The sequence below is a fragment of the Mytilus californianus genome, unplaced genomic scaffold (assembly GCF_021869535.1).
Source record: "Mytilus californianus isolate M0D057914Y unplaced genomic scaffold, xbMytCali1.0.p SCAF_2, whole genome shotgun sequence".
Lineage (NCBI taxonomy): Eukaryota > Metazoa > Mollusca > Bivalvia > Mytilida > Mytilidae > Mytilus > Mytilus californianus.
The window spans coordinates 99,874,221-99,888,327 of record NW_026262668.1 but is presented as its reverse complement, the minus strand read 5'-3'; the positions used below and the strand labels follow the sequence as shown (position 1 = coordinate 99,888,327).

Genomic DNA, 14,107 nt, shown 5'->3' with positions numbered 1-14,107 from the left:
ATTAGTCATAGTGGATATACATACGAGACCAATACAGTATTGTTTATACTTACACTAGTACGTTCAAAAGTTACATGAATAATGCACATAAATGCTTCCTTCTATTTAAATTGGGAAACTGTATTAAGAGACCACTTTTGCCTTCTCCCTTGAGTGGTCTCTTAATACAGGTTTGACTGTACTTACTGTGAAGTTTTCTCGTCTGTTGGAGTAGACATATCAATGAGAGAGAACTGTGCTGTCACCATATCAGGTGTTAATGTAACTTCCAGTCGCGATGTTGTCCTGTCTTCCTCTTCATCTCTGAAAATCGCAATCACAAAATAAGTATTTTTAAAAAAGATTGATTTTTTAACTTTTTAGCATCAACTTAAACCCAAGACTGCTATGAACATATCTGTGATATCCATTTTGTGGCATTATTCACAAGCTTGTTTACCATCTTTCAAATTTCCATTATGACCACTGATTTATAAGGCTTTTTTGAAGCCTGTATGATGTGCTCTCAAAAATCCGGGAAAGAACACTGGGTTCATTTGATGTTAAGTCAAGGAAGAAAATTCAGCTTCCAATAACTTTAATTTCAAATGTATGAAATATAAATTTATTTGATTGCAAACAAGATACTTTATGTAGAATTTTCTTGTGTTTGATTCTAAGGTCAAACAAGATGTTGCATAGATTGTCATGCTAAGCATACCCCAGCTTGTAATTCAAGGTATAAGAAAACAGGAAGTAGGTGTATGGTAGATCTGAAAGTACTCCCATGACATGACTTTGAAGTTGCTGACCAAATATTAAGTTATTCTGTTCAGTAGTTTCTGAGAAAAGTGTAAAGGAATATTTGTTTTTGTCTTCATTCAGCACATTAAAAAATTAAAAGTATTTACACACAGGAAGTAGGTGTCTGACAGATCTGAAAAAAGATCACATGTTACAACTCATCACTGTCAAGATGCTGACCAATACGAAGTCATTCTAAGACCAATACAGGGTGGTTGCTATATAGCATCTGCTTCTAAAGTGAGATTATAACAAAACTTATCCAAACATTCTTAATTTACATTGTGAAGTAATGCTTTAATTTTTCCATGTTATATACAGCCTGAATATGCATACATATTTACTTACCATTGGACCTTAATAAAATATCAATTAATTTATTTTTGTAAAGATATACATCTCTGTAACAGTGTTTATTCCATATTGATAGAACTTTAGTAGGTCTTTTCTATATGAATTGGATTTTGAATAAAACAGCATATACACCTGAGGTAAAAGTATATTCAAAGTGCAAAAAATTGCATGTTTTTTACGTGTATAATTATGGTAAAATTGTTTGATGTGCAATCAGGTTTGGTATAATTGTCATTAAATACATTTTCTCTGTCGGAATACATAATAAAACAATTATTGTCTTCAGTGAATATCAGTTTTTCAAAAGTCAATAAAATCATATATTTACCTCATCAAAAGACAGTAATTGTATAATATTTGTGTAAATTTAAAAGTATATCAAAATGAGCCTTTACAAGACTTACTCATCTAGAATGTTTTGTCGGTCATCCTCTGGTAGAGAGTCTAATAAATCTGGAACATCTCTAGGTAATAAATCATCATCAAACTGATCATCCCTGCAATAATAAACAAGACTGAATCAGCAATCATTGACACATTAACCTTCTATTCAGCAGTCAGTCTACTGAGGAGGAGACTTGGACATAATGTGAGTATATTTCTATTTAGAAGACCATATACATATTATGAACTTCAACAACTCCAATTACATTTATTGTAATTCTTAATGCTTCTGGTCCACTTATTACAAACCTTTTATATCTTCTTCCCCTTTTTCTGCAGACTGATATGAGTTATATTACAACTTAAAGACTATCATAACGCAACTGAATTTTCTAAGGAATAGTCATACAAAATGCCTTAGCTATGATGTAAACTAATTGTATGTTAGAAGTAAACATATGTAAACATACCATCTTGGAACCCATACATTAGTTAATGTAGGTGTGTTAGACAATGATGTTAGGCCTTGGGATGGGAACTTTTTCCATGTCATAACACCTCTTACTACATCCTGTAAATAGAAGTTTTTCTAGCATAAGTATAGTATTATCATGATTCACACAGATAGCCAGTATAAAATAGTATTATTATGATTCACACACAGATAGCCAGTATAAAATAGTAGTATTATGATTCACACACTGATAGCCAGTATAAAATAGTTTTATTATGATTCACACACAGATAGCCAGTATAGAATAGTATTATTATGATTTAAACACAGATAGCCAGTATAAAATAGTATTATTATGATTCACACACAGATAGCCAGTATAGAAAAGTATCATTATGATTTACACACAGATAGACAGTATAAAATAGTATTATTATGATTCACACACAAATAGCCAGTATAGAAAAGTATCATTATGATTTACACACAGATAGCCAGTATAAAATAGTATTATTATGATTCAAACAAAGAGAGCCAGTATAAAGCTGGTATCAGTATAGTTAAGTATTATTATGATTTACACACACAGAACCAGTATAAATCTGGTATCAGACTGTATTCAGATAAACTATACTGTGTAATGATTTTAGGTCGGATTAACAAATACACATATTTATAATACAATATATCTAAACATTTATGGCAAATTTAAATACATTTCTTTATACAAAATTTACTGACAACAGGACTAATTCATTGTGTCAAAGGTGGGACAGATTTATATATTTTAAAGTCCTAGATCTCAATTGTTTTATATATACATCATATTAGGAAATAGATAATAACATAAAAAAAATGTATCTACTGATGATGATGTTACATTGTCTACTATAATTTAGATTGAAGAAAGATCTTGGCACCAAATTATTTTCATTTTTTTTGTCTGTTAATAATAATAAATCCTAAAACCAATCTAGCTAACCTATATATTATGATATTCTTATAGTCTACTAATTTTAGCTGCAATTTAAGGGATCAGAATTCCTTTCTTATGCAAATTGATTAACATACATCTTCAGATCCTTGTAGGCAAAGTGGCAACATAGAATCTGTATTTCAATCAGATTGTTTTTTATGGCAGTACTGAATTTCACAGATCTGTCTTTAAACATGTTATAATGCAAGTAAATGTTCCTATCTAGGTTATTTCTGACTAGTAACATGGTCTTTTCTATTGTAACAGTGTAAATATATTCATCGTAGATACCAGGAATAATTTTTTTTTATGCCAGACGCGCATTTCGTCTACAAAAAACTCATCAGAGACTCTTGAATCAAAAAAGTTAAAAAGCCCAAATAAAGTATGAAGTTGAAGTAAAGGTAAATCTACCTCTCTATCTAGGTACTTTCTTGGTGTGGCTGCATGCTGATAAGTAGCATGGTCTCATCTATTGTAACATGGGAAGTGTAACCTACCTCTCTATCTAGGTACTTCCTTTGTGTGGCTGCATGCTGATTAGTAGCATAGTCTTTCCTGATGTAACGTGGTAATGGACATAAATGGAAATCAGGGTCTACTTCAGCATATGGAGCTGGAGCTTGGAATACTTGTAAACCTGGAGCTGGGTTCTATATAAAAAAATAAAATCAATAATCTTAATCAATATATTCTCTATTGCAATTTGTAATACCTTTAATTTTCGGCATATTAAAAAATAAACTGTTGACACAGAGATATGTATATAACGTTGATAGTAAAATGCAAATGTAGAATTTAAAATGACAATACTTTAACATATGAAATAAGCAAAAATAATCTGAGTTGAAATGAGAAATGCAAACTTAATACAACTGCAAACCAAAAATTATTGACTTATTTTAAGTGTTTCCCCTTAATTGGCCTAATCACAAAATTTAACATGTAAACTATGCAAAAGTTTCAAAGTCAATTAACTATGACTGAACGGTGGAGCAATGAAATCTCCATAGAAATGAGATGTGCTAATGCTAAAACAACTGGATACTTAAAATAACAGTGTTTAAGTTCATGTAAAATTTCAATGAATAATCATTGTATTATTATTATGTATTTAATGCCTTAATGGCTTTAATTCTATGCAAAAAATCCTATAAGAATGTCGATCAAGTTTAGCCATAATAATTGACTCTATATAAATAGAAGGTAGAACTCTGATGCCTATGGATCAAATAAAATCCTTGAGATCATGGAGGTAGGAATTATGGAGGTTCAGTAACATGGGAAAAACATTGAAAGGAACGTACAAATTATTTGATCCAGACATGTTCTAAAACTATTGTTCAAATTACCAAATATGTAAAATAATTTAGGTGTAGAATTTTGTGATAGAGTGTAACATGACATCGATTATTATAGGAAACCGCAAATACTAATAATTTCAATGTTAACCAGTAATTGAATAGATGTTGACTCAATATTATAAAACCTACAAATATATGCAGGGGTGGATATTCAATTGGATGAAATAATGCTTTAGGTGGAGTTAAAGCTACAGGCTGTGGTTGGGACTGTATAATGACATCAGGTTTGACGAAGTCCTCTGTGCCTTCAGGAAGTGTTACTGGCCCTTCCTCAGTTACATCTACCACTCGAGGAGCAGCTGTATCAGCCTGGTATGCTGACAAAGTTATCACTTCATCCTGTAAACAGACAAATTGGTATTATTATCAAGTTCATTTAAATCGAGGCAAGTCTTTCATTAAAAGTAGCATGTAAATGGGTTCAATAATTATAAAGTTTTAAGAACAATATAGCACATTTATATAATAACAAACCCTGTTATTTCTTCTTTTAAAATTGCTTGAAGAAAACTTTTGTATTACCTCCTATTTTGATAATGAATTCTATTATTTTATGGTCACAAGTTTTACATTACAATACAGATCAATTCATATATATGTGACACTTTACATTCTAGATGAAGATTATCAGATTACCAACAAAATCAATTTCTCTTTTGGTTCAAACATTATTGTTGAGGAAAAATTAAGTGCCAACACAACATTATTTATACAGATAAAATTCAGAAACGAGCTGTAGTACCTGAATCTCTACTTGGTTAAATTTTATCTAACATTTTATACGGTAGGAGAGGATGTCTGACAGTACAATGTATTCTTTAACAACTATTGTTAACAACCTTTGAGACACAAGTTTGTGTAGATACATTACTAACCTCAGCACCTGTCTTTAATGGTCTGGCAAGTTTGGGAGCTACATATCCACTAGCTGATGTATGACTCTCATGTATATCATATCCCATAAGTCTGTACGTCTGTGGTACCTGAAATACAAGTTATAACTTTGTCTATCAGAATACCAATACTTCACGTTCTACTAGGAAATTTAAATATCTTTAAAGTTTGAGAAAAAAAAATCTCTCCATTTCTAGATCTACCACGATTAATGTAAAATGAAAACATAAACAGTCGAACCTCGTTGTGTCGAAGTCAAAGGGACCGGACCAAAGTATTCGACTTATCCGAGGTTCGACTCATTCGAGGTCGAGTGTGTCGTCATAACTTTGGAATGCATGAAATACAATATAAGATTTGTAAACTAGATACTTGGAACAGTGTGCCTTTTTTTGATATGACACTTTATGATTGTGTATTCCATCTCCATATTTTTTGGTCCTTCATAATAATTAAACACACAACGTCACAAGTACAGATACAAATCATGCACCAATGAAATCAATAGTATACACAAATATTTACAAAGGTCAGTCACTTTAAATTATGAAATCACTCGTGGAAGAAAAAAGTTCTGAACGGTCTGCTTTACATTAAATTATTATGAATTTATCATAATTGTCTAAATCCTTTTATATATTGTAATTAATGAATTTTAATTATAACGATTCATTTAATCTCGGCTTGGGTCATTTAAATTCGTTTCGTTTTTATGTCAGGTGAAATATGTTCAACACACTAACGTTCCGCTTGAACGATCAATAAAGGTGTTAATTACTGGTCACCATAAACATGTCATTTTAACTGTTATACAAACAAGTATGTTTACTCAACTCTAATCTCTTTTGAAATGATTAGGTTGCATAAGAAATACATCCGATTTGAATTTTCATCATTAGGTCAGCATCTTTCGAAAATTCTTATTTTCGAACTTCGAGACATCGGGGTCAATTTACATTAATTTTACATCGATGGGACTATGAAATTTACTCGACTTAACCAAGTATTCGAATCAACCGAGTTCGACTCATCAGAGGTAATTATGCATTGATCAAACAGGAATTTTACTAGGACAGAGAAATTACTTCGACTCATCCGAGTTTTCGACACAACAAGGTTCGACTGTATACTACTCTATTCCTTTTATTTTTATGTTTCTCTCTATTTAAAAAATGTGATAAAATTATACCTAAGGAATAATAACCATTATGTCATGAGAGTATAATTAACCTGGTATAATTTTAAATGTCATAAAAGAAAATAAAATGTGGATGGACAGATGGACAGATGTTTGGGATTGAAGTCCCAGAATTCCAGAATCAGTCATCAAAATGGATGTTAGTTACCTTTTCTAATCAATATAGATCATTGACAAAGAAGAGCCCATGAAATTCCCGAATAAGTTAAATTCTTCAATCCTTTCAAAATTATGTTTAGTTTTATAAATAAATGAATGGGATGACGTCAGTTTTAATATCACAATGATGTCATAAACATGTTGAAATTGACTTAAAATGCATTTTACCCATAGTTTTTGATAAAGGTTAAATATGAGCCAAGGCCTTACCCAAAAAGATCTTTTTACACAGATTTAGATCTTTATATAAGACATGTAGCTAAATTTCTTTTTGGATAAAGCCTAGACACATTTAAGAATTGAATGCTTCTTTTTGTAATTTTAATGGGGTGATAAAGCATTGACCGAAGCACATTTTGTATGAAGCACGAAAAAATATGAAAAATTGTATTTATTCTTTGATTTGTGAATGGACAAATGTATGGACATCATAAACCATATACCTGATATAGGTCATAAGATAGGCATTCAAACAAAGACTTATAGTGAAAACATGTAGCAATGAGAACTAAATAGAGGATCATACCTTTAATCCAAAATAAGGAACTTTAGTTTTGACCACCACTTCTGTAGGTTTGAATGGTACCTTTCCAAGAGCATCTGGTGCCTGTAATTCATAATAAAACAAATTGTACAGTGTGTTCCATTCTATTCTAGAAATCTAGAAGTTTTGTTCTCATGACTAAGACTTTAACATGAACATCATTGAAAGCAAATCCTTTTTTCTGAAGGTTTATTTTTTTGCATATCCAATGCTACTGATAAGTCTCATTTACCCATATAATCATAAATGTAGCTATATGTAAAAAAACGGACAAACAATGTCGAAAAATGATAACCACATACATAAAAATGCTACCCCTGTATTTTTGTCAAGACCGATACTGAATAGCAGGAAAGAAACACATCAAGATCAAAAGTTTACTTGATGCAAGATGACAGAAGTGTTCCCTATGTGTTGCTAGTGACAAATGAACTCTTTCTGGCTACACAATAATCTGTTGATTTGTTGAAACATCCTGGTATCTTAAGGGAAATAGTTCTTACCATATCATCCTTGACATTAGGTGGTACATAAGTAGGAAATGTAAATTTATGAATCTTCTCATAAGCCATTGTTAATGTTGTTGGTATTAATTCTTTTTTGGCATCTTCTTCCATTTTATCTTGTTGGTCATCTGCAATGTTATGAAACAATTTATTTTTTTTATGAAGCTGCATTATATCAAGTCAAAATAAGATTGTTTTATTTGTTAGTTAAAATGCATTAATTGCTTTTCCTATATATCATAAGTCAATGACAAAATTATCTACATTTCATCCTATTAGTGACAAATTACAGACACTTCTAAAACAACTACACCAGCTTTATCTCTAGTCTTTCACCTATCAATAGACTTCAAGAGATGGGTTAAACACAAAACTTTAAATTAAATATCAGAATTTAATCTTCTTAATACTCTTTTTCTCTCCTTTTTTATTAGGTATGTTGGCAAAGATACAATGTATATGTAAAACTAACTGAAAGCTTTAATCACTTTAGATAACCCACATCATCACTTGAATTTTAAATCTTTCTAAGGTTAAAAAGTACTCACTTGACACAGCACTATTTATAAACTTTTTATCTTTCCATTCAGTAACAAGCATAGCTAATGACTTCAATTTCACGTCTGCTCTGGACCTAATTATTACCTTAAAAAGAGATAGAAGAGAGACAATTATATAGATGAATCAGGTTCCCATCCTTTATATTCTAAATGTGCATTTGTACATTTTCAAAAAAACAAGTCATAGTGGTACATTTCATTTAATTAATTCAGTATGATCTTTTTTTAGAAAAGATTTATTAATTAAATGGAGAATGTGTTCATGGGATACAGATGATGCCCCCACTGGCAGATAATGTTATAAAGGAACTTAACTCAAGAACTTTTAAAGTGACACCACCCAAATATAAACCTAATCTGTATTTTATGGTAATAAGCATTGTGTATAAGTTTCATAACATTTGGTTGAGGCAAACTAATGTTAGAGAACGGAAACGCAAAATACAGCAATTTTTCCATTTATAAAGGGCATAACTCAAGAACGGTAAAAGTGACACCACTCAAATTCGAACTTGATCTGTGTTTTGTGGTAATAAGCTTTGTGTATAAGTTTCATAACATCTGGTCAAGGGAAACTCAAGTTAGAGAACGGAAACCAATTTCGGGACATATGGACGGACAAGGGTAAACCTTAATGCCCCCTCTGCTACGGCGGGGGCATAAACAGGCAAGACTTATGTTCATGGCAACAAATCAAATTCAAAATACAAGGTATTTTCAAAACTTAAAAATTTGCATATCAAAAGAAAGTAAAGTAATTTTGTTGAAATGTTTTGTAAAATATAAGCCCAAAATACATATATAAGGTTATTGTTTCAAAAAATGAATGTTCCAGACAAATAGATACTTTGCAGTACGAGCTTGTGATAAACAATTCAATGATAACAACTTACCTTTCTAGCTGCTTGTGCAAATTTACTTAAAGCTCTATGTCTGACAGCCCATAAATCATTGGTGTATGTATCAAACTTAGCCTCCTCTGGTGCTAACTGTAAACAACAAAAATACATGTACAGTGAGATTTGTATAAACAGAACTCAGGGAAATCTGGACAACAGACTAACTGTATCAGGATGTTTAATGACTACTGTTTAATAACAAAATTTTTTAGTCGGTTAAGTTTGGTTGAGTTTCATTTTTTTATAGAATGAATGGTAAAAGACTTTTAAACAGAGGTAAAAACCAAATGTCTTTGTACTGCATACAATTATTTCAAATATATATGTATTACTGGTACTAATTCTGATGAACAGACTTGATTCAAGATCATTAACCTTTCCCCTGAACTGTAAAATTATGTAACAAGCAGATTTACATATACTGGTATTCCTTAAAATGAATCCACAAACCAAAACTAGATTGGTCATGCATGGTAACTGAAAATCAGACATAGCCATTCAACTTAATATGACAACTGGAGCTAAAAATCAGATCAAAATTGTTTGATATACTCCTACTGCCTTAATGCCCTTTCAACAATCCATACAACACATTGAACTGACCTGTCAGTTATATATGAACTGGAGTGTGAAAATGAAATTGAAGCTTCTGACATATGCCAAACTAGCATATCTATGTTTAAAATATATTGTAGTATATATAGTAGCCAAGAAGGAGACCTTATAAGTTGATGTCAAAATGTACAGCTACCTATAAACAAAATTTCATTTATTTTAGTGAAACAAAGTACAAGACACAATTGAATCTGACCGGGTTAAAGCTGTTAATATCTATGTCGAACTCCTGGAACTGTCATTACAAACAAAACAATAATACTGAACTCATACCTTCACTTTCTTCTTTTCCTATGCAATAAGTTCATACTTTAGTATACAGAAATTTCATTTAATTCTTACATTGTTCATCATATGTTGCAATAAATTTCAACAACCAGGATCACAAAATTAACTGTTTTATTAATTATAGCCTCAAAAGTATAATTACCTCTGAAGAATCTCTAAAAGTTCTTCGTAATGTACAATTAGTTGCTGTTCTTATAAATTCATCCTCCTCCACAGGGTCACCTCTCCTCTTGTACTAAAATATAAAAATTGTGAAAATCAATGAATAACAAGATGTATGTACATTTATAATGTTGTCTAAAAAATCTTTTTCATCTTAAGCAGACCAAAACAATGTCCCCTATTTTTTTTCTGTAATTTCAAATCTAACAAGACATAAAAACGTTATATGTAAATTGTTTTTTTTATTTCACCTTTTATTCTTTTAGAAATATTCATAAAAATGTGCCAACAAACAACAAGTTGAACTTGACTTAAATTGATGAACAGTAAACATTGAGATCATACTATAAAACATACCACATATTCATCCCAAGCTTCACCTCTGGCAGCTAAGACACTTGCACGAGCATCATTTGTAATCTGATCATCACCTAATTTGACCTGCCATCGTAACTGGTTTTGTCTTTCTTCATAAACATTTTGTCGTACATTATGCTCAAACAATGCTTCCTATGATATCAGATGATAGTATAAATAATGCAATACAGAGTAATTATTTTACACAAAACTAACTTTATGAGAGTTGAATGAACAAATTTTATTTCATGCAAAACCAATCACATTAATAAAAATTATTCTACAAGCACAAAATAAAATGATTACATTGTCCCAAAGCTAAAAGACCAAGAATATTTTAACCACTTTACAATAACAATGCAAAAGGTTATACAAATTCTGTGCTACATTAATCATATTCAAAAATAATGCTTTAATGATACAACTATATTTCAATTAATAAGCAGCAAAATCATAAATAATGTCAAGATGTCTTTTTCGTTTGTTGTGTTATTTAATTGCTGTCTCATTAATGGTTATCCCACGTCTCCTTTTAGCTGTATTCTGACTAAAAAAAGTGCCCTGAACTAAATGTTACTTTACCTTCATCTGCCTTGTTGCTTTCTTTGATTTGTCTGGTTTACTTTTTGCTAACACAGCTGGGAAAATAAGAAATTGATATTAAACATCTACTTTATTCACATGTATAATAATTAACTGGTGTTGGAGGAAGGCGTGCTTGAATTTTTTTTTAATGTCACGTTATCAAGTCCTTGCCATAATTTGATGTTTTTTTCAGGTTTGTATCAAGGTGCAAAGTTACCTTTTTCATCTCTTAATCTCAGAATTAGTAATTTTTAAATATCTTTAATACTATCAAAAAGTTAAAAAAAAAACAAAAACAGTTATAACTTACAGATAATTTGGTGTCCCAAATTTGTATTTAAAAATTATTGTATACAAAGTATTTACTCCATCAATCTTATTTTCAAACTTTGTTGACATAAAAGACCTGCTTCTGTAAATGACACTCAAAATGACCATTTTACAGGTGTATACATCCTGCATACATTTTTCAGATTTTTTCCTAATGTAGCTTTAACTATGCAAAAACTCTTGCAGCATCATCAGACAATAATGCACATGAAATTTCCTATCATTCAATTTTCACACTTTACAAACTGAAACAACCCTGAACATAAGTAGTCCAAACATTTTGGACAGAACAAAAAGCTCTTGATTATCAATACATACTTTCTCTGAGATCTTTGGCTCTCAGCTTGCCAGGTTCTTGATTCAATACTTGTGCAACTGCATATGGTGTTTCTAAGTTTGGGGGAAACCGCACACCACCATATTCTATTTCCTGAAGAAAAAAAATTATAACAATATCAAAAGTATAAAAAGACACATTACTGTAAATTGGTTTGAATTCCATGGAGTTCAAATTTTTTCGATTTCTATGGCCAAACCGATTGCAAAGGTTATTTTTTCATTTTCTTCTTGTCCCTAACTTTTTTTTTTTAAAGATCAAATATACAGAGAGAATATTTATGCAATTGTATCTTAATCACCAAATGAGCAAAAATAAACCCCTTTTGAAAATTTCCTCTTTTATATATATATCTTAATAAAAATTTGTGGTGAATTTTATCCAAATCTCTAAGATGTCAAAAAATTGATAAAAGAAGACTGGTTTTAATCAAATTGAGAAATTGTTATGTTACAATAGTTGACTCAAAGTGAATAGTTAATAAGGAGATATTGAGACCAATATTATAATAATATACCATTTTAATGTATTCAAAATTCAAAATTACTTGTGATTTGAAAGATTCTTCATCTTTTGATTCTCGTAGTTTTTTCTTTGATCTTGATCTCTCTAAAGGGGTTAAACATCTAGGATCTAATATATTCTGTTCTGATACTTCATGGTCATAATCCCTCAAAGACAGGTCCCTGAAAGAAGACAAGTTTTTAGGATTCTCATCAAACCGTGTGAAGAAAAGATATATAAGCTAGCCTTATATTGTATATTTGACATGTTAACTAATAGTAAGACTTGAATTCACTCACAATTGATTAAAATATACAGTACTCATAATTCAACAAAGGTATCTCACTGAAATTGTTACCTTACATTTAACAATTATGTGGAAAATATAATAAAATATAGAGCTTTCAACTGCCAAACACCATTAGCAACAAAGAATTGTGGAAAAGGACAAGACAAGAACCAATAGAAAGAACGATAACAACACGCAGATGGAAATGGATTGGACACACTTTACGTAAAAACAACACAAATGTAACTAGACAGGCGTTAGATTGGAATCCTCAGGGTCATCGTAAAAGAGGCGACCAAAATCCACCTGGCGCAGAGATCTTACATCTGATCTACAGAAAATTGGGAAAACATGGGGTGAAGCAAAAAAACTAGCCAAGGACAGGAAAAGATGGAAAGCTACTGTGGTCGCCCTATGTCCCCCATGGGACGAAGTGGATTAAGTCAAGTAAGTTAAGTCAACTTCATTTTTCTATCCTTATAGAAAGATATAGCAAATTTAAATGACATCTAAGTCCCCTCCAATGATCTGTGATCTGAAGTTTCCCTAATCACTAGACTTCACTGAATATATGTATCTTCCTGTGATGTAGGATCTTTTAAATCCATTTTATGCAATCTTATTGTCTTTGACTTTTGAATTTTGAAGCTCTAAATGGTTCCTTATCTATAAAATTTGCAAACAAATTGAACAAAAACTATCAAAGATCTGACACCAATATCTCTAAATAAGAAAAAATAAAAGAAGAATGTGTCTGAGGATACGAATGCCCCTGTTCAAGCTTTGCAATTTTCCAAGTTTTAAAGGGGTTTACTCTAGAACAGTAAATGACTCACAACCCAAATTCAAACTCTGTCTGCATGTTGTGATTCTTAGCATTGCATATGATTTTCATAAAATTTGGATGAGTTTAAACTTAAGTAATAATGCGGAAATGAAAAAAAAAAGAAGCAAATTTCCAAGTTATAAAGGGCATAACTCTAGAATGTGAGAGACTCATTGCCTAAATTTCTAACTCTGTCTGCTAGTTTTGGTTCTTAGCATTTTGTATGAGTTTCATAAAATTTGAATGAGGCAAACTTACAGTGCTGAATTGAAAATGAGTCGTACGGAAGGAGTCAAAGGTAACACTCAATGCCCCCATTGTCTACGGCAGGGGCATAAAAACATGAAGATATGACATAAGATAATCTCTCAAGAGGTTCTAGATTTTGGACAGACACAGTCTGAAGTGGTAGTATTTATCAAAAGGTTGCATTATGTTTGAGATTATACCTGAGTAACCCTGGTACAGATGAGCCTGTGAACTGACATACTATTGGTTTGGAGTTGAACTGTGATATAGTTAGCTGTATCTTCATTAGTGCAGTCTGGAACTCAAATGGGGCAAATGTGACTGCAACATCTGCTTCTCCTTGTGCTGGTATAATACCTGTAACATAATATCAACATCAACAACTTTTCTAAATGCAGATGGTTTTAATTTACTAAACAGGAATATGAATTATTTAGATAAATATTAAGAATTATAAAGATTAAAGTGTTTTCATATACATTTGTATTTG

At 31.0% G+C, this 14,107-nt stretch overlaps 1 protein-coding gene across 1 annotated transcript in view; it reads right to left on the bottom strand.

Moving 5' to 3' along the window:
- LOC127730569 (cilia- and flagella-associated protein 221-like) overlaps window positions 1-14,107 on the bottom strand; it is a 28,362-nt gene that overhangs the window by 4,677 nt on the left and 9,578 nt on the right. The window contains exons 5-20 of the mRNA XM_052239011.1: window positions 13,818-13,974; window positions 12,297-12,435; window positions 11,731-11,842; window positions 11,080-11,135; window positions 10,498-10,650; window positions 10,121-10,213; window positions 9,070-9,165; window positions 8,165-8,261; window positions 7,614-7,744; window positions 7,093-7,173; window positions 5,191-5,298; window positions 4,445-4,654; window positions 3,452-3,604; window positions 1,992-2,092; window positions 1,542-1,634; window positions 187-303 (exon numbers count right to left, since the gene is read on the bottom strand). Of these exons, the coding sequence (XP_052094971.1) occupies window positions 187-303; window positions 1,542-1,634; window positions 1,992-2,092; window positions 3,452-3,604; window positions 4,445-4,654; window positions 5,191-5,298; window positions 7,093-7,173; window positions 7,614-7,744; window positions 8,165-8,261; window positions 9,070-9,165; window positions 10,121-10,213; window positions 10,498-10,650; window positions 11,080-11,135; window positions 11,731-11,842; window positions 12,297-12,435; window positions 13,818-13,974 (1,897 nt within the window). The remainder of the gene's footprint in view (window positions 1-186; window positions 304-1,541; window positions 1,635-1,991; window positions 2,093-3,451; window positions 3,605-4,444; window positions 4,655-5,190; window positions 5,299-7,092; window positions 7,174-7,613; window positions 7,745-8,164; window positions 8,262-9,069; window positions 9,166-10,120; window positions 10,214-10,497; window positions 10,651-11,079; window positions 11,136-11,730; window positions 11,843-12,296; window positions 12,436-13,817; window positions 13,975-14,107) is intronic.